The sequence below is a fragment of the Hippocampus comes genome, unplaced genomic scaffold (assembly GCF_001891065.2).
Source record: "Hippocampus comes isolate QL1 unplaced genomic scaffold, H_comes_QL1_v1.1 scaffold92, whole genome shotgun sequence".
NCBI lineage: Eukaryota > Metazoa > Chordata > Actinopteri > Syngnathiformes > Syngnathidae > Hippocampus > Hippocampus comes.
In genome coordinates this window covers 2851603-2879555 of record NW_017805379.1, presented here as the reverse complement: position 1 = coordinate 2879555, position 27953 = coordinate 2851603, and the positions used below count along the sequence as shown (strand labels likewise).

At 42.3% G+C, this 27953-nt stretch overlaps 5 protein-coding genes across 6 annotated transcripts in view; 2 read left to right on the top strand and 3 right to left on the bottom strand.

The window, feature by feature from the left end:
• Nucleotides 1-120: 120 nt before the first annotated feature.
• On the top strand, nucleotides 121-5530 carry LOC109517455 (amino-terminal enhancer of split-like). The gene is made up of 7 exons (XM_019872639.1): nucleotides 121-539; nucleotides 2127-2224; nucleotides 2511-2574; nucleotides 2659-2703; nucleotides 2793-2855; nucleotides 2954-3028; nucleotides 3873-5530. Exons 1-7 carry the CDS (start codon nucleotides 513-515, stop codon nucleotides 4137-4139), a joined length of 639 nt encoding a protein of 212 aa, XP_019728198.1. The 5' UTR covers nucleotides 121-512; the 3' UTR covers nucleotides 4140-5530.
• A 2911-nt stretch (nucleotides 5531-8441) lies between these two features.
• On the bottom strand, nucleotides 8442-12016 carry LOC109517294 (desumoylating isopeptidase 2). The gene is made up of 5 exons (XM_019872359.1): nucleotides 11190-12016; nucleotides 9802-9874; nucleotides 9284-9377; nucleotides 9059-9200; nucleotides 8442-8747 (listed from the first exon to the last, which is right to left on the bottom strand). Exons 1-5 carry the CDS (start codon nucleotides 11226-11228, stop codon nucleotides 8481-8483), a joined length of 615 nt encoding a protein of 204 aa, XP_019727918.1. The 5' UTR covers nucleotides 11229-12016; the 3' UTR covers nucleotides 8442-8480.
• Nucleotides 12017-12441: 425 nt separating this feature from the next.
• On the bottom strand, nucleotides 12442-16988 carry synj2bp (synaptojanin 2 binding protein). The gene is made up of 4 exons (XM_019872362.1): nucleotides 16802-16988; nucleotides 15619-15755; nucleotides 14783-14878; nucleotides 12442-14564 (listed from the first exon to the last, which is right to left on the bottom strand). The coding sequence occupies exons 1-4, from the start codon at nucleotides 16857-16859 to the stop codon at nucleotides 14418-14420; spliced, it is 438 nt and encodes a 145-aa protein (XP_019727921.1). The 5' UTR covers nucleotides 16860-16988; the 3' UTR covers nucleotides 12442-14417.
• Nucleotides 16989-18703: 1715 nt separating this feature from the next.
• Nucleotides 18704-22142, bottom strand: lgals3a (lectin, galactoside binding soluble 3a). Its single transcript, XM_019872358.1, has 6 exons — nucleotides 21971-22142; nucleotides 21503-21520; nucleotides 20709-21422; nucleotides 19564-19652; nucleotides 19213-19369; nucleotides 18704-19092 (listed from the first exon to the last, which is right to left on the bottom strand). Exons 2-6 carry the CDS (start codon nucleotides 21515-21517, stop codon nucleotides 18937-18939), a joined length of 1131 nt encoding a protein of 376 aa, XP_019727917.1. The 5' UTR covers nucleotides 21518-21520; nucleotides 21971-22142; the 3' UTR covers nucleotides 18704-18936.
• Nucleotides 22143-22986: 844 nt separating this feature from the next.
• gmfb (glia maturation factor, beta) overlaps nucleotides 22987-27953 on the top strand; it is a 17360-nt gene continuing 12393 nt past the window's right edge. The window contains exons 1-5 of one of the 2 annotated variants that reach the window (XM_019872360.1): nucleotides 22987-23109; nucleotides 24990-25086; nucleotides 26105-26154; nucleotides 26230-26362; nucleotides 26449-26733. In XM_019872360.1, the coding sequence (XP_019727919.1) occupies nucleotides 23107-23109; nucleotides 24990-25086; nucleotides 26105-26154; nucleotides 26230-26362; nucleotides 26449-26612 (447 nt within the window). In that variant the 5' untranslated portion in view covers nucleotides 22987-23106 and the 3' untranslated portion in view covers nucleotides 26613-26733. Of the gene's footprint in view, nucleotides 23110-24989; nucleotides 25087-26104; nucleotides 26155-26229; nucleotides 26363-26448; nucleotides 26734-27953 lie in introns of those variants that run through there. The other variant, XM_019872361.1, reaches the window with a different exon arrangement.

Below are 27953 nucleotides of genomic sequence, written 5' to 3'. Positions count from 1 at the left end.
CTCCATTGATATTTGCGTCTGGGGTTGGCTTTCAGTTCACCTCTTCACCACAGGGGCGCTGCCTGGTTTAGAAGCCGGTGGCGCTACGGTCCCTCTCTCCTTCTCTGCTCTGCTCCAGAGGAGGAAACACCACAGAAGAAGACTTGGATGCAGGAGAGTCGCGGGCTCATGTGTCAACATATCTGGTCGAGCTTTCCCTTAGGGAGGCGTAACGTTATTAGGGAAAAAAATCACATTCCCTCGTAAAGCCTTTAAAAAAATCGGCCTTTAACCTTATAGTCGCGTCTTTTGTCGCAAAGACGAGCAAAAGACGGTGTCGGCGAGTGTGAGTGATTTTGACGCGAGGCGAAGGTTCTCAAACGATGACGGGGTACAAAGTACGAATAGCAATCATTTAAAATCCCATATCCGGGAACGCGTTCGCTTTAGCCGGATAGCCAGCTCGCTCTGAGCTCGACACGACGGAGACTCCTCGGCGAGCGACGCTGCTGCTTGCTTGATTGGCTGCTGACATGATGTTTCCTCAATCCAGGCACTCGGTGAGTTGGTGTCCGCTTGGTGCAAACTCGTCAAAGTCCGTCAGTTGACTGCTTGGCTTTACCTTAGCCGCGCGGCTAGGCTAAGCTATGCTAACGTTAACTGACGCCTTTCTACGGAAAAAAAATGTCAGCTCCTGTTACTCCCCCCCCCCGCCCCCCACGACGCCTCGCATCTTTGCCCTTTTTTCGCCACTTGTGTCTGACTGTAATGCTAATATCCCTGCGAAGATCCCAATTGAAGCGTGTGTTGGTTCGCCAGTAATGAGTGTGAACGCGTTAGCCTAGCATAGCATCCTTCACTGTAGTGAATGTAACCAATCAGCCACCATTCAAATACAGTGGCCAGTTATTATTAGTTTGGGGGTATCTGAGAGCATTAAGACGCGTTATTCTGCACTGACAACTGATTTTTTATGACTATTTGCTACTTTTTGTCTTTTCTTGAAAGTCCACCTTCCTCAACCTATTAAAAGTATTCAGTTTGAATTCAATATGTATTGCAGAAGTACAGTATACTCTCATACTGAAAATTGTACAAATGGTTGAACAGACGCGGGGTCAAGTTCCTCCCATCGCCATCTTAATCCCCAGACATCAACCCCATTAAAGACCTGTGAAGGGAGCTAAAGAGGAGAGGACCCGGGTCACTGGATAATTTTAGAGAGATTGCACAACCATCTTGTGAAACATAGGAGCAGGTTGGGTTGTTTTGTTGTACAAAGTATCAACATCAGGGGTGCTAATAATTGTGGCACATATGATTTGATGTAAAATAAATATTTGTATTGTGTTTTTTTTCCCTCCAATGAATAAATGTACTTGAATTAAAGGTTAGATTTTCCACTTTTTAAAAATGTTAGTCCTTTATTAGAGAGAAAAAAAAAGAATTTATTTAGGTGCTCAAGAACACAGCTTAACCACGGCTGTCAATTGGGGTGGGAGGGTAGTGTCTTTTTTTTTTAATGATTATTATTTTTTTTGCTTTCCCCTGTAATGTTGTCACTTCTACAGCAAAAAAAAGTACAATTTCGTTTTCACAAAATTAAAACTTCTTTTTGTAAACTTAGCAATTTTGGTTGGAAGGAATACTTTAGTAAATTGTTGCTTTTTTTTTTGTCACCTAAAAATAATTGTCTTATATTTTTGTACCTATCTATTTGTTGGCAAAGCGACCTTTTATCCAACTGGCAAATTGGATTGTTTTCGAGGTGTCAAAGTTCATCGATTAATCGACAGCTGATCAGTTGTTGAATAAATCAACCACTATTTTAATGACCAAGTCTTCGTTCGTTTGTTTAACTTGAATTGTCCAAATCCTCTCATCAACAGTAATTATTCTCAGATTTCTGTAGTCCTTGTATAATAATCACTCTCGTGAGCTATTGCTTAATTGTTTTTTTTTTCTAAATAACAAAGCAATACCAAATAAACAACAGTAATTGATTATTTAACCACTAATGTTTGTCATACACTTTGAAGCAAAATAAATTCTTTACTGAACAATCGAGAGACTAATCGATTGTAACGATATTCGGTAGTGACAGCCCCAGCATCTCTAAAGTCTTTCCTCGTGATTTTTGTCACCAGGCATCTGCTCAGTCCGGACAAGCTCTCAAGTTCACCACCTCTGACTCGTGTGATCGCATCAAAGATGAGTTCCAGTTCCTTCAAGCACAATACCACAGGTAACACTTTTTTCATTTTTATTATTAGTATTTTTTTTGTTTAGTTTTTGTTTCTCTTTAAAATTCTGAAAACATTTGCGGCTGGATGAAAGTTAGCGACAATGTCCCGCTTAACTGGGCGCCGTGGAAAAAAGCAACGACAGGCTCCATCGCGCTGCCATTTTATGAGCTCTTCCTGTGAAAGAGGCCGATGTTTAGTTTTTGGTACGCTTATAAATATTTTGCGCTCAAGTTTTCAAGTATGTTGCTGTTTGCCATGTCTTTTGCCCGGCCGCCTGTTGTCCAGTCTCAAGTTGGAATGTGACAAACTGGCGTCGGAAAAGTCCGAGATGCAGCGTCACTACATCATGGTGAGAACGTAACCAGCAAAATCAATTGGAATCAACCTTGAGCAACAGATGTTAAAATGCTTTGTGTCCTCACGCCCTCTTCAGTATTACGAAATGTCCTACGGACTGAACATCGAAATGCACAAACAGGTAAAAAAAAAAAAGTCGGTGCCCACGTCCACGTCGTCTTGTCGTGCTCGTTTTCTCATCCGTGTCCGTTTGTCGTGTTTCCCGCTCAGGCCGAAATAGTCAAGAGACTAAACGGCATCTGCGCTCAAGTGCTGCCGTACCTGTCGCAGGAGGTAAATGCTACGCGTGTAGGCTTTGTGAGTGTGTGCGTGCTTGCGTGCCCATTGGCGATTTGAAAGGGAGTGCTCTAAAATGTGTGTTTGCGTTTCAGCACCAACAGCAAGTCATGGGCGCCATCGAGAGAGCCAAGCAGGTCACACCCCCTGAGATGAACTCCATCATACGGGTTAGTTAGATTGTAACTTTTTCAAGGTGAATAAATTCAATGTTGAAAATCACATCTGACAAACCCAGTCCAACCTCGTGTGAAACGTTAAAAAAAAACAATAACAAAACAGAATACAGTGATTTGCGCAAATCATGTTCAACCTATATTCAATTGAATACACTACAAAGATGAGATATTTAATGTTCAAAGTGATAAACTTTGTTTTTACCAAATAATCATTAGCTTGGAATTTTATGGCTGCAAAAAAAAAAAAGTACATAGAGGTTTTGGAGAAACATAAGCTGCCATTGAAGCAGCGTCATTTTCACAGACGCCCTTGCTTGTTTCAGCAAGACAATGACAAAAGTACATTCTTCCAGTGTTACAACAGGGTGGCTTTGCGTACTAGAGTGGAACGGAAAGTCAACATTTTTCATTATGTCAAAAATATTTTTAGGTCTTCCTTCCTGTGGAAGAGCGAAAAGAAAATTTGATATATTGTCAATTTACAACTTAGGTTTTAATGATGGGCACAGTAGTCGGACTGGTCAGCCACGTCCGCCTCACCTGGCAGAGGATGTGGGTTTGAATCCGGCTCCGCTCTTCCTGTGTGAAGATTGCATGTTCTCCCCCATTCCTACATGGGTTTTGTCCCGGTTTCCTCCCACATTCCAAAAACATGCACGGCAGGTTAACAGAACACTCTAAATTGTCCCGATGTGTGTTTGTAAGCGCAGATGGTTGCTTGTCGACACGTGCCTTGCTAACAGAACGAATCAGTCGTTAAGGTACTACTCTACATCCATGTGTCATGCCTGATGCTTTCACGTGTGTGTGTGTGTGTGTGTGTGCGTGTGTGTAGCAACAGCTGCAGGTGCAACACTTGTCGCAGCTCCAGGGCCTTGCTCTCCCGGTGGCTCCTCTGCCTCTGGGCCTGACTCCGCCCAGCCTGCCGGCGGCCTCGTCCGGCTCGGGCCTGCTGTCCCTGTCCTCCATCCTGGCCAACTACTCGCACGGCCAGGCGGCCCAAGCCGCCAAGGAAGACAAGGCCCGCGGGGACGCCGCCCAGGCCCAGGGCCAAGCCGACAGGCCGCCGCCCAGGCCCGAGGACGGCGACAAGTCCGACTAGGGATCCCGCAGGTCATGGATGTGAAAAATGGCGGTGGCAGACTGTTCTCAGTCGACATCACGTGTACATAGTCGCGCTTATAATGGTCAAGCATATAAAAAGAAAAAGAAGAGAAAAAAACCCTGAAAAAAAAGTGCAAGAGAGTCAGTGTTACTCTTTTTACTTTCATTCCCCCTTCACTTGTAACGGCACAAATCAAAATGGAGTCAGATCGCCTCTAACGGCACGCTTAACAGAGTCAAACCAACGAGCCATTTGGCATTTGAGTCCATTCAAAATTTGTCTGAAAAAGAAGGGGGGGACGCTCGTGTGGGCACGGGAGATCAAGTGAGTGCGTTTGTTTGAGACAGTGCGTGTGTCAAAAAAAAAAAAAAATCTTTTTGCACCTTTTTGTCAGTTTGCCTGCTCGCTGCAGCCCCCCCCCCCGACTCGCTCTTGCCTACTTGAGATTTTAAAAAAGTTGGATGACAATTAAAAATGTTCTAATTTATAATTTTCACGTAAAATAAAACCAACTAAAAATGAGCACTAAAAATGACAACCAAAATTACAACTGAACACATTGAAAAAAATGACATATTTTCTTCATAGAAATTTGATTCTTTAAATTTTTTTTTTCATTGTAAAATGGTGACTTTTTCCTTGTCATATTCAACTCAGCAGCAAAATAATGAAACTCAAACTGGTTTGCTGTCTGACGCCTTTGTGGAAGTGAAACGGGTGTTTCAACTTTGGGCCAATAGAGGGCGGTAAGAGATTGTCATTGGCTCCTGTTATGTCGTCGCAACGAATGAAATGCTTCGATTGCAAAATCTACACTTTGGGAAAACCATAAAACTTATGTATTTTTTCAGTCTATGGGTTCTTTTTTTTGTATTTTAAATTTTATTTTTCTGTTATTTCAATTTGTATTTTTTTATTATTTAGTAAAAGCACTTAAGTGTCGTCTGTGTGCTCCTTTAACATTAATGATAGTAGTCTTCATATGTTCTCCAAGGCAAGTGGTGTGTTTTGTGTCCGCGTGCGTGTGCGCCGTGAAGGGCCAATTTGTATACATATGAATATATCAATATATGTATTTTTTAAAGCATTTTTGTATGTTTCAAAGCTGCTTTTTAATCGATCATGAAAATAGCACATTTGCGTGTGTGCGTGCGCATCATTTTCTTTGGAGTTCTGCAAGTCGTTTCCTCACTTCGTAAATATTTGATCCTCTTTTGTGCAAAGATAATTGGAAAAAAAAAACAACAACCATGTGTGTAACTGACTATGTTAAAGAAAAGGCTAAGGAAGCACGAGTGTACTACGCTAACTGACAAGAAGTAATGCATGGCGCTTTTAGCAGTAAGGGAGTTTGTCTGGTGCCTTACAAATAAAAGATGTGATTGGAACACTTGTCTGTTGTACCCATCAAAATGAACGGAATTTTGTGGTTGTCGAAAATAGCTGACAATTTTTAATGATTTTAAAGATTTAAGAACTTCTTTCTGAAATACGAGTACGTCTGCAAGCATTCGTGAGGAGTCACATTGATCAAGCAGGCCAGGATTTTTTGGGGGGGGGCGGATTTATAATTCATACACGAGACTGCAGATAAAAATCACAGTTTGAAGATCGTGCATCTCATTTTTTTAATCAGTGTGCCTCTGCCCACACCGTGTAGGGCTACCCTTGTTAGCCCAAGGTTTAAAAATTCCATATATAATTTGTTGATTATTCACTCTTTCCAACCCATTTGGAAAACGGTCAAAAGTTCACATCAACTGTGGGACGTACCGAGTGTCGTGAAGTTGCGGTCGGGCAGGCAAGTAGGTTGGTTCAAGCCAGCTGAACGTAACTGTGTCAGTCTGCGTGCAGTGGGGCCACTTCTGACCTCGGCAGCCACAAGGGAGAACCAATTCGACTGGATGCTCTTGGTACGAGGATGACCGGAAAAGTGATAGCGGGAGCGGAAGCCATCTTTTACTTTTGAAAATAAAAGTTATTTAACGGCTCAAAAAGAGTGGAAATCCGTGTATAGGTGATGCCATTGAAAAGCATTTTGGGGGAAAAAAATCACCCCTCCCCTCAAAAAAAAAAAAAAAGTAAAACGCCGGTCAACATTCAATATTTCTGCGTATATGCAAATCCATGGGTGCTGAACTATGGACCATACAGTGCTGGATCTCGTTTTGCAACAGTAAATTACTGTATATCCATGTAGAAGCAAACGGTACAAGAATGTGAAATTAGCAGGTTTTTTGGTGAAGAATAAGCATTTATCAACTAAATTTACTTCGACAACAGACAACGATGAACAAGTCTTCCAGTCTTTGCGGGAACGCGTCACAACTAAGAACCAAAAGCTGACCTGAAACAAACCCGGAAATGGGAAACTTTGCATTCACAAGAGCAGCATAGACAAAGGTGAAACACCGGCGAAAATATGACTATATTCACACATTTTGCATTTTTCATACCTTTAGAATTAAATTAAGCAGAACAAAATGGTATAAGAAAAAAAAACGTTTTCCTGGGCTTATAAAGACAAAGATATGGAATAGTGTAACTACATCAAATGACAAAATAGCCTGTACTTTAAGATGGAATAAAAGAGAAACACTCAATTATTACTAGTCTCTTTATTCTAGAACTAACAAGTCAAGTTTTGGGCTGAGAAAAAAAAATTACAAGGTTTCGGATGACACTAGAAAAAAATATGTCCTAGCGTACTCTGTAAGAAACTGACATATCGTGTTGTACAGTATGAACAACTGTACTCTTTGTGAGTTTTGTGTGTGTGTGTGTGTGTGTGTGTGTGTGTGTGTGTGTGTGTGTGTGTGTGTGTGTGTGTGTGTCAGCTGCAACACAATACACTTGGTGAAATGTCCAAACCAATCACAACAACGAGTGAGTTCCTTCCTGAGAGAATAGCTGTCCTTGAACGCACCACCACCTCAGCAGGAGCGATGGAGAAGAAATCAGTGTGAGTTATCCCAAAAACGAAAGATATTGTTTCCCCCCAGTCCCCGTCCCCTTTTTTGCCTTTAAATGCTTTGCAACCTGTAAACATGTTTACAACCACAACAATATTACAGCGTCGGCGTATGACAAAGTTACCAGCAGTGGCTAGTTAGCTTAGCATAAAACAACACATGAGAGAAGGCCCAGCTAAGTGTATGCTCAACTAACTACTTGTTCAAAGTAAAACAAGTGTTCATGTCTCGTAAGATGGAAAATAACTAAAAGGTGAATACGATCATTAACATTGCAGCTCAAGACTTTTAAATACAAATGGCATAGCTAAGTAGCTGCCAAGCTAACTGCTAATGCAAGTTAAGTTGATCCAAATGAAAACAAGCGCACGTGTTGGCCAATGGTCAATCCAACTTTTCATCCAAGTAATTTCATCTGTGCTGTATGTTGCACATGTAGCACATTTGACAATAAAGTTGACTTGAACTTGAATTACAATGTTAAGTAGAAGCTGTGATAACTGTTAATGCTTATAGAAATGAAAATCGAAATTGTCATGAAGCTTTGCCACCATGCTCTGCCCACAATCACTGGCTCATATGTTTGCACTTTCGTGCCGTTTTGTGTACATGCTTCAAATTTGTTAGCAATCAGACAAAATCTCATCTTCGGAGGGCCTCTGTATAATATAGAGATGATCCCCAAAATGACCATTTCAAAACCAAATGACATACGTCTTCTGTCTTTTTGGGCATAGGATTTAGAAACTATTATGTGGGTTTCCTGATGATAGACATGTCAATCAAATTTCATGCTGTTACAAAGAATTTGACTTCAGGGGCTGAACTGAGACAAAAAAAAAATCAAGAGTTTACTATTGAGCAGATGCTTCTACCAAAAATGGCAGAAATCCTCTGTGGTTTTTTTGGTGTTGTTTCTTGAGACTTTTTTGTGGGTGTACTCATGACAGACATGTTGACCAAAATTTATGCCGCGAAGGTGAAATGGCTTTAGGAGTGGAATTTTTAGAACGGATTCACGAGGATATTGCAAGCCAAAATGGCCGTTTCAAAGCAAAATGAAAGGCTTCCCATGGGGTTTTAGGCATGGCTTCTGGAGACATTTTTGTGGGTCTACGCAAGATGGAAACTGTATCTCGTAAATTTTATGTTGATGGAACTGGGTTTGAGGGCATGGCTTTTTGAGACTTTTTTTTTTTTGTAATCGGCATGTCTACCAAATTTCATGCGGCTAAGGCTTCAGACGATGAGTTTTTCAAGAATTTAAGGTAGGGGGCAGGTCCTTCCCAGCTCATTTTTGGGGTCAACACCACGTTTGGCTGTCCTCAATTGTCCAACAGTCCACAGGTGAGTCGCCACCAGTCCCTCACACCCTGGTGTGGCGGCAGCTGTGCGAGGAGGAGGAAGAGGATGATCCAGCGGCCCTAGACGACGAGGGCGGCGACGGGCAGTCGGGATCGTCGTCGCTGGACTGGCGGCGGAGCTCGTCCTTGTGAAGGCCCAAGCTGATGTGGCTCTGCAAAGCGGCCGGCGTCAGCCACTCTTTGGGCAAGCAGCTCTGCAGGAAGGGGATGCACGAGCTGAAATAGGCCAGACGGTTGACCCAGCGCGGGATCTCGCGGCCGCACAGCAGCTGGAAAAAGCAAAACGGAGGACTTTAGCGGAAGTGTCGTTCTCAGATAATTACCTGCTCGGAGATCAAAATGGAAGTAAGCGTCAGGCACGATTCCTAGTTTGTTCCATTGCTAGTACGAACATTTCCAGTTATTTAAGCAGGTAATATTATAAAATCTGTTTTTGGCATTGTTAGTGCCCAAAGACAGATACACAGACATGGTAAGTCACTGTAACGATATTTAAACATTTTGTAGCGCTGACTTTTAAAGACAAAAAAACAGCGGTGGCTCAGTGCATCCTAGGCAATCCGGAACAAAATCTAGTGACCTCAGAGAGCGAGGAGGAGAAGTGGTTGCAGTTCTTGTGCATGAGGTGATAGGCGTTGCCTTTGAACTCCTTGCCAAGCTCCTCCATGATCTTGTCCATGTCCTCTTCCGTGAAGTCGGTGGTCCCCAAGACGATGGCCTCCCTGTTGACAATCGCGTTCCAATCAGTTGGTCAATAAAGCGAAAGTGAAAGGAAAGCGACGTGGCACACCGTTGGAAGCCTCACTTGAATTTGAAGGTCTCTCCCAGCTCGGCGGCATTGCCCGGGTTGATTTCAAAAATGCCGCTGAAAGGGTACGGGTGGCCTCCATATGCAAATTCTAGTGCACAAAAAAGTGTCACAATTAGACAGCACCTAATCATCGACTGTCCTGTCTTGGGACCTAATGTCAAGTGATTTCCATCTCTTGAAAGGGGAAAGGTGATTTGCAATGTTTTAAGTTACAAGCATGTTCACTGCACAAATCAAACTTGTTTCTGAAGGCACCACTGTATCATGTGATTTAATATGATGTCCTGTGATTGAATGAATGTGGTTTTACGTGATGTCCTGTCTCCCGTTGTCTGATGAAATGTGATGTCCTGTGACATCACGTTTTGTCATGCGATTTCTAGTCATGCCCTGTCCTCACATACATTCCAGTCTTGTGCTGTCGAGCGATTTAATGTAACCCCATGTCATGTCCTGTCCTGTCCTGTCATGTGATTTAACGTAACATGAACCAATTTAAAGCTGCATCTCACCTCGGCCATAAATCTCGATTCCTGAGTGGAAGACTCCAATTCCGAGATTGGATGTGTACTCATTTATCCAGTACTGCAGGGAAAGAGGATAGTCATGAATTTAGTAGCATTCGGACATATTCATTTGTTTGTAAAAAGACAAAGCAGAATTTTTTTTTCCCTCACTCCCTCCATTAGGCCCTCCTCCTGTGTTCCATCGACCGAGCATTTATATAAATCGAACAGTAATAAAAACTGAAAACAAGAAACAAAAAAAACTCATAAAACTATAATGGAAAAATCCAAAACTACTATATAACATGAATGTTTTATTTTGTCACAGCCTTATGGCAGACAATCAGATGCCAATCCCGTCCTGTGACATTCCCCTTTGCCTCTGTCCATCTCGGAAGGTCGCGTTCATGCCACCCAAGTTGTCTGCAATCAATAACTGAAGACGTGATGCAGCGTAGTTGTTACTTCACAAGTATCTGCCATCACCTTTGTCTGATCCTGATGGATCAGGAACAGGCAGCAGCATGTTTCCTTGCGGGAGCTCTGGGCCGGCCCCGAAAATTAAACCGTTCACTTTTCCCTCACTTTTGTATTACACGCAGTGGATCTCAAACTTTCGACACTAAATAACACGTCAGAAAATGCAACAAAAGTAATACTTGCGCTAGACTTTCCGGATTTATTTATTTGTAGTCATTCATTATTATAATTTAGTGTGCTACATTATGGTATATGTCAGCTAGCTACCAGGTGTAGCCGATAAGGTCAAAAGTATATTAATATCATTTATCGTCACCCTTTTAAAATATTGACCAGTCCTATTTTGACAAAAAAAATATGTTCATGCATCTCTGCTCAAATCGACTAGATTAACAAGTCATTCAATTCTACCCTTGAAATAAACAAATTAATAAACGAGATCCGTATTTGGTTCAGGTGTTATTCTTCTCTGAAAAAAAGAAAAATGACCGGCTATTATTTAGGGAATGTGACGATAATGAATATTTATAATATTATTAATTTTTTACAATAGAGTCCTGATTTGATTTTGACATTTGAGATCTGCACAATCAAAATTGCACCACTGTAGAACTCATCTTTTTTTTTTAATCAATTTAGCTTTGCATTACAACGCATTCAGAAATACGAAGTTTAAACCGAAATAAATACTTGTTTAAAATTGCCACACTAAAAATGCAATTTATAGAATAAAAAAAAAAAGACTTCTAAAAAAAGAGACCAATTGCATGCACGCAAAACAGAGCTTGTTCTCGACGTGGACCGAGTGACCGTGGCGAAAGGCTGCAGGGGAGGGCAGCAGGTGTCAGATTACCAAATATAAACGAGAGACGACAACAAATGTTAAAAAAAAAAAAAAAGAGAAAGGCCCGTACCATGTCATACACGTTGAGGATGACGGGTTCACTGGCCATGGCTCCAAGATGAGCGTGCGGTGGATCTCAGCACGCCCACACCCTCCTCCTCCTCCACCGCCTCCGCTTCCACACACACTGGGCCACGCTGCATCCACACGCACACGCAAAGTCAGAATGTCACTGCACGGGGGCAGAAAGGAATGAAAGCTCAAATCCAAGCGCAATAAACCGCCTCCAAAGTGCTCATAATGAAGGCCTGAGCGTCCTCCTCGTGTTGTCCTGGGCGTCCATTTTGATGGTGACGGTGGGGATGATGATGAGGATGATGATGAAGGGGCGTCCGCGTCCACGGTGGATGCTCGTAGCTTCGACCATGAGCATCTCCGTCCGGCCGTGGCGCTCCTCCCGAGGCTGGCCCGCGACCAGCGTTCTCCGGAAAGGCCCCGCCGCTACGACATGATGATGAAGACTACGAAAATAATCGGTTGAAATTTGCCTCCGACGTGGTCGGTGTTTAGTGCGCTCAGTGTGGTTGAACACTGCGGCTCTGGCTCCGCCTCCTCCCGCTTCTGGCTGGACAATGACGTCATTATGCCTCGCGGACGGCAGCGACTCCATGACGTCACATTCCGTGCCTTGGAAATCACGTTTGAAACATCAGATGGTCTTGTCGACCACGCATTGTCGCGGTTCAGCACCCGCGGATTAACAAAATTGTTTTTTTTTTACGTCTCCTTCCTCCATTTTTGTGTAAAATGTATATTGAATGTTTATTCCTTCGCTTTCGTGTTCTAGCTCACAGTCTACTTCAGGATTGGGCAATTGATGGCCAGTGTGATTGAACCCCCCCCCCTCCAAAAAAAACCCCAAACGCTCAAATGGTTTATATTCGTGGCTCATAAGGGTTTATATTCATATCAATTAAACCAAACAAAACAAAAAATACTTTGTTAGTTCCTGTCAGTATAAGATCACAGGACAGTTGTGCCTCAAGACAGGTTCAAGGCCTGCCTCAGTATCTTACACACAGGCAGACATCCATAGACAGGGTGGAGGAGGGGTTCTGACCGACTTTTTTTTTTTACCATATTTATGCAGCCAGAACCAAGTGGCCCACAAAGTCTTTAATTGCCGCACACCTGGCCCTCCTAGTACTGAAGGGGATCCTCAATTACTTTACATTTGATTTTATTACAGAACATAAATATGCATTCTGGCAACCATGTACAAAGGGTGCACACAAAAGCATTTTACATGCATTAACACTTGCTGTGATGTAAAACACTTGAATTTTTCTCATTTATTTCCTCTTCTGGCATACACAGCGCACAGTATTCACAATCCTCAGCAGAGTGACATGAAATGTATTTACAAGACAACAGACACTAGAAACTTTGCAACACGCGCGCACAACTTTCTTTCCCATTGGAGATGCTCCATGATTGTGGCTAGTGCAAAAATAAACCTTTAAATCCCCCAAAACGCCCCCCTGATCTCTTCAGAGCTACTCACGCCTCTTTGCACAGTCATGGGGAATGTAGAAGTCATGTGATTTCAAAAATGGCGGCATCTCGAATTAAGACTTGGAATTCACAGGACACCGACTTGGCAACTTTAAAAGACCGGGCTTGATTCAACACTATGTAGTGTCTGTGGTTCCATTTTCAGGTAAGAATAGTGCCAACAGCCCAAAAAACAAACAAACAAAAAAAAAACCTTGTTGATTCGGTGTGCGAGGTTTGAAAATAGTTTATTTGACTACCAAACTATATTGCGGTATAAAAGTGGCAGTGTTGACCGACAAATATTACAATCTTAAAAAAAAAGTTTTAATTTATATTTTGATCAATCTTGAAGTACTAAGGAGAATAACACATTTTTATAACTGAATTAACCTATAAAATGTGACGTTTATGCCCCCCCCCAAAAAAAAATAGCTATTGTTCTTTAACACAATCTAACTGGTCAGAAGCACGCCTTCAGATAGCAGCCAAGCAGCGCACTCCAATTTGAATCACCAGTGCGACAAGACCCGATAACAGTCAATTTTCGCATTTTAGCGGTTTGTCATTGCCGGATTATTACCAGGAACCAATTCTTGGTTATTGGCTGAAAATCACACCTCTTCACTGTTTTCGTGTGCAGCCAAAAGCCTCGCCTAACATCAACGCTTCTTTGATGCCATCCGGTGGCCAAGGAACTATGTTGATATGAGCGAAGGAGGTTCAATTGAGAAAAGTGCTTTGATGCCATCTTGCGACATCTATTGTCAGTTAGGTTTGTTTTTTTTTACATGGGCATGATTTAGATTCTGGCATGTGATGATGTGATTTATACTTTACATTTTTTTTTATTTGACCTTTTTGTCAGTTTGTATATTTTAACCTATGCGTTCATTTCTAAATTGAGAGCGACTCAGTGGAACCCCTGCAGGTCACGGCCAAGTACTGCACGCCATTAAAAGCCTCTACTGCTTCAAATTGCGATAATCGAATTAAATTAGGAAGCATTTGGAAAAATGATGCTGCGTTTATTTATATATTTTGTAGAGATGAACAGTCACCAAAATCTCGATTGATCAATTAATCATTAAAATTAAAGCTGCTTATTTTCCCCCGACATTTTTCTTATTTTATACTTATTGAAGCTTAATATTTTTGTTTGGATTACCTTAGTTGTCTCAAGTCAAGTCACGTCTCAAGTCATCATACCGAACGTTGTGTTTTGTTCTAACACGTCAACTAGTTGAAGGTGAATCTACAGCGCCCCTGAAAAGTCACAGCCAAGTCATGCAGTTAATTTTAACCTGAAGGTACGAACCATGACTCAATTGTTCAACATTGATTGATGGCTTACCAGAATACTGTAGTGTTAATTGCGTGGATGACTGGCCAGAAATGTGCACATTTGACGGCGATAAAGCGCAACAACAATAACAACAAAAAAAAGCAACCGCATTAGAAGGCACTGCCAAGTCTGACTGGAATACGTTGAGACGAAACAAAAAGGACGGCGACGCTCGAGGCGTCTCTTAGTCGCTTTTTTTTTCCCTTAAGGGTGGCCATGTTACGAAGGGACGTCCCACAAAGCAGCGCGATGGCATGTATCTCTGCGAAGAGAAATGCTTAAGTGTCATTAGCTCATCGAAAAAAAACAAAACAAAACTTTTTTTTTTTTTCAATTTCCCTTCCCTTCTTTGGCCTTAAGGAACATGCTCAATCCTGAAAAAAAAAAGATATGGAATTGTTAAAACGGTCTCCTGATGTTACGGATGTAAACGAATGCGAAGAGGGCAGCGGCGGCTCCCGTTAGCACAGCGAGTAGCCCTAGATAAGGCGCTGAGAGCGCAGGATCGGCTTGGGAATCGGAGGATCCGTTCATATGATGGGGCGACTGCAAATAGGAGAAAATAGATGTAAATATGAAATTCTGGAATGCGGTATTCAAAACTAAAATAACACTAAGAAATTATTGAAGGATCACAAGAAATTGTGTTTGGACATTGGAGGGACCATTAACGCAGCATAGAAGTGGATTGTTTTGAGGGGGGTTTTGCATTTAATTAATCAATTATTTATTTATTTATTTGTCATGCTTTATTTCCATCGTACCTTTTTCAGAACACGCAGCTCCACGTCCTCCCCCGCTGTCCGGAACAAATCCACGGCAGCTCTGTGTGTCTGTTCCTCCAGCTTGACACCATTGATCTATACATATAACCCCCCCCCCCCAAAAAAAATAAAATAATAATAATGAATAAATAAAAATAAAGCATCAGGCTCAACAAATGTGATTTTTTTCTAAATTCATAAATAAAAATTGAAAACAGATAAACAACTCAACTGTATTTATAGAGCACTTTCAAACAGATAAAGCACGATAAAATGAATTGTTTTTTCACATCTCTCTCTCGCTCAAAACAAAAATCACCCTGGTGGAAAAAAGTGCAAAGAGAAAGAGTCTGCTCCAGCCTCCATCTCTGCATGTAAAACCTCTGACACCATGAAACTGTTAGGACGCAGCTAGCGTTGTGTTGTTTTAGCGGCAAATATGGTTGATGTCAACAGGGGGTGGAATAAAAGCAAAGGAACCCAAAGTCACTCCAAAAATAAATTAATGTCAGGGTCAAAAGAGATTGAAAGATTTCCTTTCCTAGTCCAATCACGTCAGACCATTTTGTGAATTTACATACACAATGACCCCCCACCCCCCATTTGATTTGAGATGTGGTCAGGCAACGAATTGAACTTGTATCTCAAGGCAGCACTGTCTACTGGAAACACCCCCCACCCCCCAAAAAAAAAACCCACATCTAAAAACCTGTGATACAACGAGCGCACGAAAGGTGAACCACAATGTCGGTCAGAATGTGTTACTTTTCCCTGTAGCATGTACATTTGTGCGTGAAGCTCAAAAGTATGTTGGTGTTTGTTTTTTGTTTTTTTACCGCTAGGATCCGGTCGCCCTCCTGAAGCCTCCCGTCCAGCGCCGCGGCGCCATCCTCCTTAATTTTGGACACGTAAATTCCGCAGTCATTGACGACGTACTGCTGGTCCACGCCGCCCACAATATTGAAGCCCAGGCCTGCAAAGACATCACGGGAGCACAAGAAGGGAATGACAGGAATGTCTTCATTGGGGCTCGGTGAAATGGTCTCAAGGTAACGTACCCTCCCGTCTCACAGACACACGGACAGAAACACAAATATAATTTCGAAAGTGAATCATGTTTTTTCCATTTGCTTTAAAAAAAAAAACAATCTAACAAAAATTACATTATTCAAAACAATTTTCAAGGGATGCATCAAATGATCCTTTCGATAACAGAATTTTGTGTTGATTAATCGGATTAAAATTTCCATCCTTTATTTTTTTTAAAAAGACAAAACTGACCATTATTTAATATTGACAGTGCAAAAAATACATAAACAGATTATGATACTTAGGTCAGTGACATGTCAGAAAATTGGCGAAAATATTGATCATTGTAAAGGAGATGTTTGCAAATTACGATTCTGAAAAACACAATTTCCAAAGAAACATTTTCCTTCGTGTTACAGTTTTTATTGCGCCTTTCAGGGGGGAAAACTAAAAACAAAATGCGATCAAAATGTCTCACGATTATGCACTTGTCTAAGTTAGTAAGTACCAAATTATTAAAGTCAAAGAGTCCTTTGCAATCAGTAAAAACATGCATCCATACATGATGCTTAATTAATTGTCCTTTTAATTACTGAACAAACTCTTGAAAGTTGCACTTTTTGGCAATTACTTTATTTTTCAAAGTCTTCAGCCCTCGTCGAAAGTTTTAAACAGGCACCGGAATGTCTTGAGTTGGGTACCATGTTCAGCGCAGGCACAGTCAGATTCACTTTCAGTCTGACAGGCCGAGCAAAAACATTTAAAAAAAAGGCGTCCACAAGCATACAAACGCATTGATGAGGCACAACAATCTATCGGTTTGACTCCAGTCGTCAGCAAGAATGTTTTGCTAACGCTGCCAGCAATTAATTCATTTGTCTTTTGTTAACTTGGTGAGTTACTTAGCCACTAGCTCGATGGGTTTCACCACTAGCCACGTAACTGAGCAGCGGCTAGGGCTAACCACCGCTGCCATGAAATGATCTTTACCTGCCGGCCCTCGCTTGAGTTTTATGTCCACCGTGTTCGAGGACAGCGAGCCGTTCATGGTTGTTGTGAAGGAGATTGTTTAAAAGAAGAGGCGACGCAGCACTCAAACTTAATTGCGTGAAGGTGAACTCATTGGAGAATTATCCGCGATTTGCTCGCTTTACTCGGGCGACCTAAGATGAAGCTTTGCGCGCGGCTGCTGCCCCCTAGCGAAAGCTACCTGTAAAAATTCACTCCCAAAAAAAATCTTTTTCATATGCTGGTATAGTATACTAATATTCGTATTTTCTTTCAGATATTGCTATTTGGATTACATATTTTATAACGTAAATAAAACAATATTTGTCGTAACGCAAATGTTAAAGGATGTTACAATATTGCGTTTATTTAACATTTGAATATTCATTCATAACATGATTTTGACATTCACGTCGATATAACGAACACAACTCAGGTCGCGACATATGTAGAATTGTACATTTTAACGAAATGTTTTCATTTTAAAATATTTCACATTTAATATATTTTCTTTCATATGTGTCTAACATTAATTGCATGGCTGAAAACCGTGTTATTCAATTAAAAATTCTTTGGGGGACATGAATTAATGACTTCATATATTAATTAGAATTTATTGAACTATAAATTAGTTATAGATTGGTCTAAAGACACTTGGGTGGCAATGCATATGTGTTTTGATGTCACAGAGGTTCTGGTTTTAAGAGGTAATATTAAAAAGGAATATTTTAGAAAAAAAGTTGAAATAATTGTGTATTTGTATTTACATACAGCAGTATGTTTCAGTCATACTTTTTTAAAGCAAAAAGCAATATTGAGTAATTGTATGAAACTCCTAATTGACATGAAATAAAAAGATATATAGATGATTTCAGAGGTGCATGCATCACTTCATGGTATTATTCCGCCGGCATTACTTAAAAAGCCAAGCATCACTGACACATGTTTATTATTTCAGTCAAATGTCCGATACACAAGTACATTTGGGGGGGGGGGGGAATAGAATAAATCAGTCACTTGGTGTTTGCCATTATCTTGCGGCAAAAAAAAAAAAGTACCATTGTTATCTTTGGCAATAAACCACTTCATTCTTAACATCCTCCTTCCAACGTGTCGAGGCGCCGGAAAACACACCATTTGTTATTTTGCAACTTGGAAGGAGCCAAGCTGAATCATAGAACAATGGCTTTTAATAGCACGTTTCACCTTCAGCTTCCTGTTTTATCCATTACAAAAGGACTCAGACAGTGAGAAAGCTTTTCATTGAACGCAATTATGCAAAACTCAGAATTTACTCACTTTTGTCTTTTTTTTTCTCATTGGAACGCGATACAAACGTGAAATTCATCGGAACAGATGACAGCATGAAATGGACCTTTTTACGATGTGTGTACACCATCATAGGTGCCAGGGTACTTCGGGCTGAGCGCCGGCACGAAGACAAAGCCTTGTTGTGTTTGGAGTAGAGCCGCCGAATATACCCGAAAGAAAGATAATCAAAGGGATGGATGTCCTAAATAGTACAACATAGAAATTTGCAAGACGTAATAGAGCAACGTTAGCTAACGTTGGCTTTGTGGCACGCTCAATTCCGGCATCTTGGCCGTTAATCCCAGCAACAGAAAAGTGACTTAATTATCCAGCCCCTCAATGGTCTCATGTTAACTACGTCTGAATGTCCACCACGTCTCTTATATCAATCAACTTACCTGCTGAAATGTAAATTACGATCGGCAAATTAATTCGCGAAACATCTTTTCGGCTGACCCTCCACGCCTTCAAATTATGGAAATAGAAAAGAATCAATCTATATAGCCTTTTTTTTTTTTTTTTGCTTACAAGTAGTGGTGCGTCATGCTGAAAAGGTCCATTCATGTTTTTTTTCCCTCCCTTAGATACTATTATGTTACAAGTGCAGTTCTAACGTCAGTATACAGCAAAGCATTATTTTTATGCTTTCTACTGAGATAAATTATATTTCAAAAGAATAGCGTCTGCTAAATGAGTGTGTGTCAAATTCCAAAGGCGTGCGACGCGCGCAGGATATCTCAGGGTTTTTTGTATTTTTTTTTTTCCCCCCTCGTTCAAATTCAGTTCGTCCTTCTAGTGAGTGGCGTTCAGATCATGTTGGGCGCCACGCTATAGAGCGCCACGTCGCCCGTCACCCGCAGCAGGGTGACGTCCTCCAGGCCGCCCACGCGGTGCTCGTACTCCAGCAGGTGGGTGCCGTCGACGGCCACTTTGAACACGTCCTCCTCGACCAGGATCTTCAGCTGTGAGAAGGAACGGGCGTCAGGGTGTGTCGGAAAGTTAGTGAGGTACACCGTAGGGCTGAACTACTTTGAAAATTCATTCAAGATTTGCCTTTCAAGTCCCGTTACTTGTGAGTTTACCTCAAAGCGTTGGCCTTGAACAAAGGGGAAAACTCCGCCCCTTTCCTCAGGCCCCCAACAGCCTCCAATGCTGGAATTTCTGACGATGGTCTGCTCGTGGAAGCGAGGGTTGAAGTGAAAGATCACGTCTGAGCCCTTCATGAAGTCCACGTGGAACCTGGATCGTGAGAGGGGGACAAAATAAACATTCGGTACAATACTGAGTCATTCGCAATGGCGCTGAATCAGGCTTCGACATCAACGGTGACCCAGGACCGGTGTCCGCCGCTGGCTCGAGCCATGAGCAACCTTTGGAGGCTGGCCTGACTAGGCCAGCAAAAATTTCAAAGTGACTGCAAATTTCAAAGTTACCTGCTGGCTCCAGGAACCGGCTCCCCGACGATGGTGATGACGAGACGTGGCATTAGGCCGGCATGGAGTGGGAGATCATATGGCACCATCTGCAAGAAAAACAAAAATATCATATTCATATATCGAAGCCCACCACAATATGTTGACTCCACTTTTAAAGACAAGACGTCCTCTTGGAGCTAAACATGGTTCAAGTCATTCCATCTCAAAGTGGCAAATGAAACGTAAAATGAACTCTCTGACAGGAAAACCCTCATCCATACCATTGAACTTGTTGCAGACTAATTGACGCTGCCCGCCTAAAACGGTTTGCAATTGCCTTTGGATACCACAAGAGGGTGGCAAAGGACTAATGTCGAAATGAAACTCCTCAACTCACTTCCCTGGCACAAAAGGTGCCACTAAGGCAATATTGTGACTGAATTTTTTGGGGTGAGGAACTGATGATATGTTCTTCACACCCACCCCCACCAAAAAAGCAAACAAACAAACATCCCTGAAAAGCCCACAAAGTCAGTGTGTGTTTTCCTTCACAGCAAACATCAAAAATGAGCAAAACTGAGACATTTTATTTGTAGCGACTTAAAAAAAAAAATTGCGGCCAGTGATACAAATAGTGATTTTTGTGCATGCAGCAAAGCAGTAATATCAATGTACTCAATGTGTCCATCATAGTATAGAATTCATATAACACTGGTGCTCAGAGTCTTAATTCCCCCGTGCGCCGTGTTTTCATCAAACCACATGTCGATTCTGGAGATGACGTCCTTTGTCTCTTTCATTTATTTGGCGGATAAAATCTGGGCTGAAAGACAAGAAGATATTTTCAAAAAATAAATTAAAAAAAAAAAAAAAGAAGCCCATTTGACTTCGTGATGATGCTTCTCGCCCCCAGCAGACTTTGACGTATTATTGCCCAAGCCCTCGTCAGGAAATTCTGCATCCCAGTGAGGCCGAAAACCGATTGGGAAAAGTTGTCGTTTCCACCAGACGGTACAGTGCAAGGATTTTCCCTTTCTACACTGGATTAAACCAGACCGCTTGGTGGAAAAACATCAAGCCAAAGGTTTGTCACCACAAAAGCTTTACTCCACACCACCGCAAGCCAGCAAGCAAACGGACTGAACGCAATTTATTATACTCACCAGCATGCCTCCTGGAGCTGCAGGGTTGTCGTAAGGACCCATTGGGCCTGGACCGGGACCGAAGGGGCCCGGTGCCGGTGGGAAACCTCCACCGCCAGGTCCCCAAGAGCCAGCGGGAATAGGGGGAAAGCCTCCACCAGGGGGGAATGCCGGGAAAGCACCTGGGCCTGCAGAAGGGGGGAAACTGCCCGGACCTCCTGGGCCGTACATGCCGTTACCCCCTGGTGGGTAGTTACCCGGGAGAGGCATGTTGGGATAAGACCCGGGAGGAGCGCCGGGACCGGAGGGGAAAGGTCCAGCTGGGTATGGAACGGGCCCACCGGGTAATTGACCGGGTGCTCCTTCAGGCGGGTAGTGCCCTGGGAACTGACCGGGCGCCCCAGGGCTGGCAGGGTACTGCCCCGGAGCCCCTGGCGCCGGAGGATATTGTCCAGGCATCCCGGGATTCGAAGGGAATCCACCCGGCGCCGTAGGAGGCCCCGGGTAGTGACCCGGCGCTCCGGGGCCAGAGGGGAAGGGAAACTGACCCGGCGCCCCGGGGCCGGTGCCACTGGAGAAACCGGAAGGGGCTGAGGGCTGAGTTGGAGCTCCGGGGGCGGACGAGGGCCATCCGGGGTTGGAAGGAGGCGGAGGGTTGTTTGCTGGTGCTGTCGGATTGGTGTTGCCTTGTGGTTTGGCCTGGCTTGGGGTACTGTCTCCCAAAGCGTCTGTTAGCTACGATGGTGGTGGTGGGGTTAACAAGTGTCATTTTACAAAAATAACTTTAACAAAACCATGCATACGGGCAAACTCACCGAGAAATCCGACATGACCTAAAACAAAGACAAGCGTGAATGTGAGTATTTTTGGGCCGGGTAACAAGCTGTCAAGCAGGAGGGAGTGTCTTTCTCTCTCTCACACACACACACACACACACACACACACACACACACAAGCACACAGGCACAAGCACATCTGAGTAATGGCACACTAAACATTTCCATTCTGGACAAATGAGTAACAAAGTCCATGAAGGTGGACGCCCGAGTGGAACGAACCGACGTTAGGCTAGGCAAATCAAGCGCTGTCACCGCGTACGCGCTAAAGGCTATTTACTTGTTTGGCCAAACGAGCTAAGTTGCTACACTAGTGTTGACAGGGTGACTGGGCTAACTGTGGCTGCGAAACTGTTAGCGACCGAAGGCTAACTCGCTTGTTCGTTAACTCCGCTGGCAGTATAAGAAGACGACAGGAAAGAATATGGGATTATTGTCGATAAAAACCTGGTCGGGTGGTGCAGTCTTCAGAAGTGAAAGTGGGTCGCTTGTCGTCCAGGAGCGAAGGCCAGTTAGCCAGCCAATTTAGCCTCCTTTAGCTAAGTTAGCTAACTACAAGCTGCCGCAGCTGCCTGCTTGCCTGCCTGCCACAACTCTTAAAAGAGGAAGTGCAGGCGCGCCCATTGGATGACGTCACGGCATTGACATTTTCAGAAATTCTTCATTTTATTACATTATACTGTATTTAGAACTGATAAAAAGTTATAGAATTTAAGAATATGTAATGTCATTTTATTTTGTCTGGGAAATTACATGTTTACATCGACAAATTATTTTCCTCCATGTATTTTTGATTGATATGTATACGTCAAGTCTCAGATTTGCAGAGAACATGAAATGTAAAAATATTTTTGACATATACTCTTAATTGTTTGTTTGTACTCTGTCAATAATTTGTCTATGTATGTACTTAAATGTTCCTTTGTTAATGTGTCATCTTTGTTTATGATGTGTAATTGAACTGGAATGTCTGATTGTTTGTGTTTCTTATGTTTGTTCTCGTATGTTTTATCGAGAAAAGAAAAGTTATTGGATTGTAAAATCGAATATTAGTTCAAAAAATCTTTCTGTGATAGCCTCTTTGGTGTCAGGATCTGGGAAAATGTAGAGAAATACCTTCTTCAAAACGCTGGTCATCCTATTAAGATTGAATGTAAACATGTTTAAAATATATATGTACATACACTGGTTTTGTATTTTGTTACGATCACCAAATTAAGTTTAATTTTAATCATGACAATTGTTTTCGAATCTTAAAAAGATATACAGTGGAAGATATCGATTCAAATGGCGTATTTTTATCAGATGATATCCAAGTACTGTATAATTATTCCCACAGTTCATGTCGCCGATCGAGTTGCTCTTTCTGTTGTTCATATTTAGAAATTCAAAACTTTCATTAATAGATTTATTTAAGACAGCGGTCAGTGACGATGGATGAAGTTGAGAAGGAGGATCTCTTGTTCCGGATTGGCCAAATCCGTCACAAACTGTGAAGTTTAAAAAAACAAAAAACATTGAACGCGTATCTTCCATTCCGAGCAGAAGCCTTCCGTGTCTACGAGCTTCGAACTCCGGAAACAATGGTGAGTGTTTCGTTTATGTCGGGGAGAGAGTTGACATCACGTTCGCTTGTGGGTTTTCGTTTGGTGTTGTTGACGAACGTAAAGTTTTGGAGGTGCGGCTGCAGGAAGAAAAGTAAAACCGTTGGCTGGCTAGCGTTAGCTTGGTAGCTTTAGCATGAGTTCCACCCTCTAGTGTCAAGAGCGATTTGAATTAACAACTGGTTTCCGGTTTTGGGTGTCAAAGTAAAAGTAATGGTTAACTGACCAATTTGGATTTTATGTATTATGTCAGATAACAAGCTGACTAGCGTAGCTAACATCACCTCGTTTCTGCTCTGAGGTTACTTCACAAAGTTAAGAAGCTCAGTGAAATTGCGACTCATTAATAGAGAAATTAGTACTTTTAGTGAACCTTCGAAATTGAAAAATTGAAAGTCATGCCATATCGTGCTTGCGTGTTATTTTTGCTAGTGTGCTAGTTAATGAGCCTCACGTGAAGGGGGTTTGTTTTTGTTGCGTATGTAACATAGGTCATCATTGTGTACATGCTAGATTCATGTCATTGCTGTTTCATGATATTCCCCTTTTTTTAATGTTTTTCCGCTATTTTGTGGAATCAATGTACAACTCTAAGTAAATCGTTGTATATTTTCATTATTTGTAGCAGGGCTTGGTACTCTAGGAATAGCCTAAATTCACTGAATTGTGTTCACAAATTAGCATTGTGTGCCCACACTATATATTGTGGCCACAATTGTTCCCCATGTCACCCGTGGTTTTATTTTGAAAATAAGAAAATATTTGAAGTTGTTATGAAAGCAAAGTCAGATATTGAATCATTGATGGTGTTCTTTATCTTATTCTGAAGGCGAATGTAGCCAGGTTCTGGTTTATGTGGGGGAACTTGCGACTGCGGATGCACTGCAAATAATATTTCAAAACGCACCAGGTTCTGCAAGCTGTTCTTCCACCAGTTTGCCTCCTCCTCTTCATGTTTTTTCATACTTGGCTGCTTTTGACTGCGTGTCTCTACAATGAAAGGGAGTTACCCGTCAAGACATGTCAAATGAGCCAACTAGCTATCTACCTGGTCAGAAATAAAATACCATAGCAGAAAGTAGCACTGGTGTCACAAATGTCATTTGTGGTTCCTCATTCTTTGTCTTCTTATCTAACTGCATTTCCTATTGTGTCACTTGCGCTGAAAGTCTGCCAAATCTCCGAGGATCTTCTTAAAGCTCAGAGAAATCCCGCCTCCCTTTCGGGCCATCTGTTGAGGACGCTGTCATTATACAGACTGAAGACTTTGAAGGAGCGCATATCTACATACTGTGGAGTTATGTAATGTGATGAGGAGGTAACACAGAGGTGCAGCGCATTCAAATCTTGTTGAACCAACAGGGTATTATTATTATTTTTGTTTGTTTTCAGCTGTGGGTCAGATCGGGAAGCCTTCAGCAAGTAGTGCCGTGCAACTGTCTGGATAAATTTCTTAGCTGCTTAAAGGCAATGAAACTAAGTGCCTAGTAGGTGACCTAAAAAGTTTCCTTTAAGACCCTGTGAAATGAATTCAGCAATTTGTTTCGATTACATTATGTTTGAAGATAATAGACATTAACATATTTGTGTTTGTTTGTTTGTTTGTTTTTTATACTCAAAAAAAAAAAAAAAAGACGGTTCCGTAGATTAATGTGCAATCTTTTGCAGAGATCCCCTTTCCTTACATGTACAGTAAGAAACTTTTTTGAGAAAGCTGTAGCGGGAGTGGTGTTAACTCTTTGACGTTTTTTTCCAATTTTTTTTTTTTCTTAAAGAAAGAACATTTATTGACAGTCAAAACTAGACTATTGGTGATTTGTTTATTGCTTAGTTGGTGGTCATTTCTTTTTTTTTTTCATTAGAGTGAGTCCCTGACAGTGTGTGATGTGGATGAAGATCTGGTCCAGAAGTTGAAGAAGTTTCGTCTCCGCAAGGAGACCAACAATGCGGCCATCGTCAGTGAGTATCGGTTCACAGTTCCTTCCTTTCACATTTTTACTTGATGTTTTCCTAAAGATTCGGCACACACGGACTTCTCATGAATCGTTCAGTTTCATCAGTCAAAATCCTTGACAGTTTCCCAGAATTGGGTCACTCACAGCCTTTAAGCCGTAAGCCAGTGCTTGTGCTGGTGGGCGTTCTTATTTACACAGCACACCCGCTGGGAAGATTGGTCGCCGCTTCCCGCTGGGTTTGGCGAAATGAAGGAAGACGCTTTCAATCTGGAATCAAATGGAGTTGACGTCAATTTGAAAAAGTGTTGTCTTTTGGTGCACCCTTACTATAAATTTGTCGCGCCGAACCGAAATTGATTTATTTTTAAGCCGATGCTGATTTTTATCCTCACAGGGGTCGCGGGGCCTGCTGGAGCCTCTCTCAGCCATCTTCGGGCGATAGCCGGGGGACAACACCCTGAACCGGTTGCCAGCCAATCGCAGGGCACACATAGACGAACAACCACCCGCGCTCACTCTCACACCTAGGGACAGTTTGGAGTGTTCCATTAACCTGCCATGCATGTTTTTGGAATGTGGGAGGAAACCGGAGTACCCGGAGAAAACCCAAACAGGCAGAGGGAGAGCATGCAAACTCCACACAGGAAGGTCGGAGCTGGAATTGAACCCTGCACCTCTGCTCTCTGCACTGCGAGTCCGACGCGCTAAACAGTCGACCACCGTGCCCCCTCTAAAACTTTATTTCCCCAAATGCATTTTAATGGGTGTCGATTACATCCGGCTTTTCACCATTTTCGGGGAATAGAGAGCAGGCTGGCTCACCAAGAAATAGCTGTCAGCTTAAAAAAAAAAAAAAAAAAAAAGTCAGTGACCGCTGTCCTGCATTTAAGTACAGTTTTAACGTGCAAACGATGCCTAAAGTTCTTGTATTGTTTATTCGCTCATCATGGATGATGCTCCTTTAAAATCTCCCCTTTATTCGCTCATCATGGATGATGCTCCTTTAAAATCCCCCCCCCCAGTGAAGATCGATAAAGACAGGCAGCTCGTGATCTTGGATGAAGAACACGAGGTACGTCGAATTTTTGACCCGTTCACTCTATGAACCCGTTCATGTTTCGTCATTTGTTGTTGTTTTGTTTTCCAGGACATTTCTCCTGACGACCTGAAAGAAGAGCTCCCGGAGAGGCAGCCCCGATTTGTGGTGTACAGTTACAGATACCAACACGATGACGGCCGCGTGTCCTATCCTCTTTGCTTTATTTTCATCAGCCCCGTGGGTACGTACGCAAATTGCCTGACGCTTGAAGAGCGTCAATATCTGTCCGTGCTCACCGCAATGTTCCGTGTCTGCGTTTTGGCGCAGGTTGCAAACCGGAGCAGCAGATGATGTACGCAGGTAGTAAAAACAAGCTGGTGCATACTGCCCAACTGACCAAGGTTTGTGAACATTGCTACAAGTCATGGTCGAATACCGATACCGGGTATCATATCGGAGCAATGTTAGCCTTATTTTTAGGTATTATGTAGTCCTGGAGTCTGCCGATACCGGCCACCGATACTTGAGGCCAAAAAATAAATAAATCTGACATTGCGTAAGTGGTAGTAGTTAACGCTGTACTGCGGCAGTTAAACATATCGGTGAATCATCATCTGTGTCAGGAAGAAAGGTCTTTGTGCACTTTTTTTTTTTGGGTGGGGGGGGTATTGTGTTGAATAAAATTGTATGTATGAAACGTACTAGAGTTATCTGTGCATACTAGTAAGTGTGAATAATCGTACTGGCATTGGTTTGAAATCGTGTTTTGTTTTTTAATCCTCCTAACATTCTCCTACAGTCACATCCGACATTTTTAAATAAAATGTTTTAACCAGCCAACATCCGCCAACAAACCAATAATACGTTTTGTGTCATTTTAAAGCTCTTAATTTTTCAAGCTTTTTTTTTCTTCCCTCTCTCCCGTTTTCTACAATCAAAACATCATGCCAACATCGACTAACAACATTGAGCCATTCACGTGTTGGCGCATCATGATTTTATGCTTCTCTTTACATTGTGCCTCCTTCTGTGGCCTCCTCTTGGCCACCAGGGGGCAGCATAATACCGACACGCCAAATTTCACAACTATTGTGACTCAGTAAGCTGCAGTAGTAAACATTTTTTCGCAAAGGGTAAAGAATAAATGCATTTGAGTATGTTTTCCATTGTCTACTTGTGCTCCTGCACCATTGAAATATCCGTCGCTCAAATGTTGCTAATGTGCACTGACATAAGTTTTGTTAGCCCGTCAATGGCCGTTTCCATTGTGTGTTAGCATTAAGCTAGTGAGCTTTTGAAAACTTGCTCACCATCTGCTCATTTTTGTCAGACATACATTTCAAACCTGAATTTCAATCTCTGCCGCCGCAGGTGTTTGAGATCCGGAACACGGAGGACCTGACGGAGGAATGGCTCCGGGAGAAACTTCGCTTCTTCCGTTAAGGAACCTCGGAAGGTTCACCTGCGCTGCTCTCTTTCCGAACCTCGACCTGATTTAAATAGTGTGTACTACTTCCTGTCTTATTATGGGCTTCTCACCGCTTGAAATGTTTGCGGGTTGAGGCTAGGGCGGTTATCGTACAGCGTACGCCATCAGACGCGTACACCACTAACCACCAGGTCTCATCCCACCCTCCCCATTTGTCATCTCTGTGTGTCAGTATGGAATGAAAACTCTTGTCGTGGACCAAACTCATCCACGTGTCCCAAGTGTTTAGTTTTGGGAGCATTTTCACAGGTTCCAAAAGTGTTAGTTTCACTTCTTGTGTATTTTTGTCTCAAGTACTGTTCTTCCTTTTTTTTTTTTTTTTTTTTTTTTTTTTTTTTTTGTT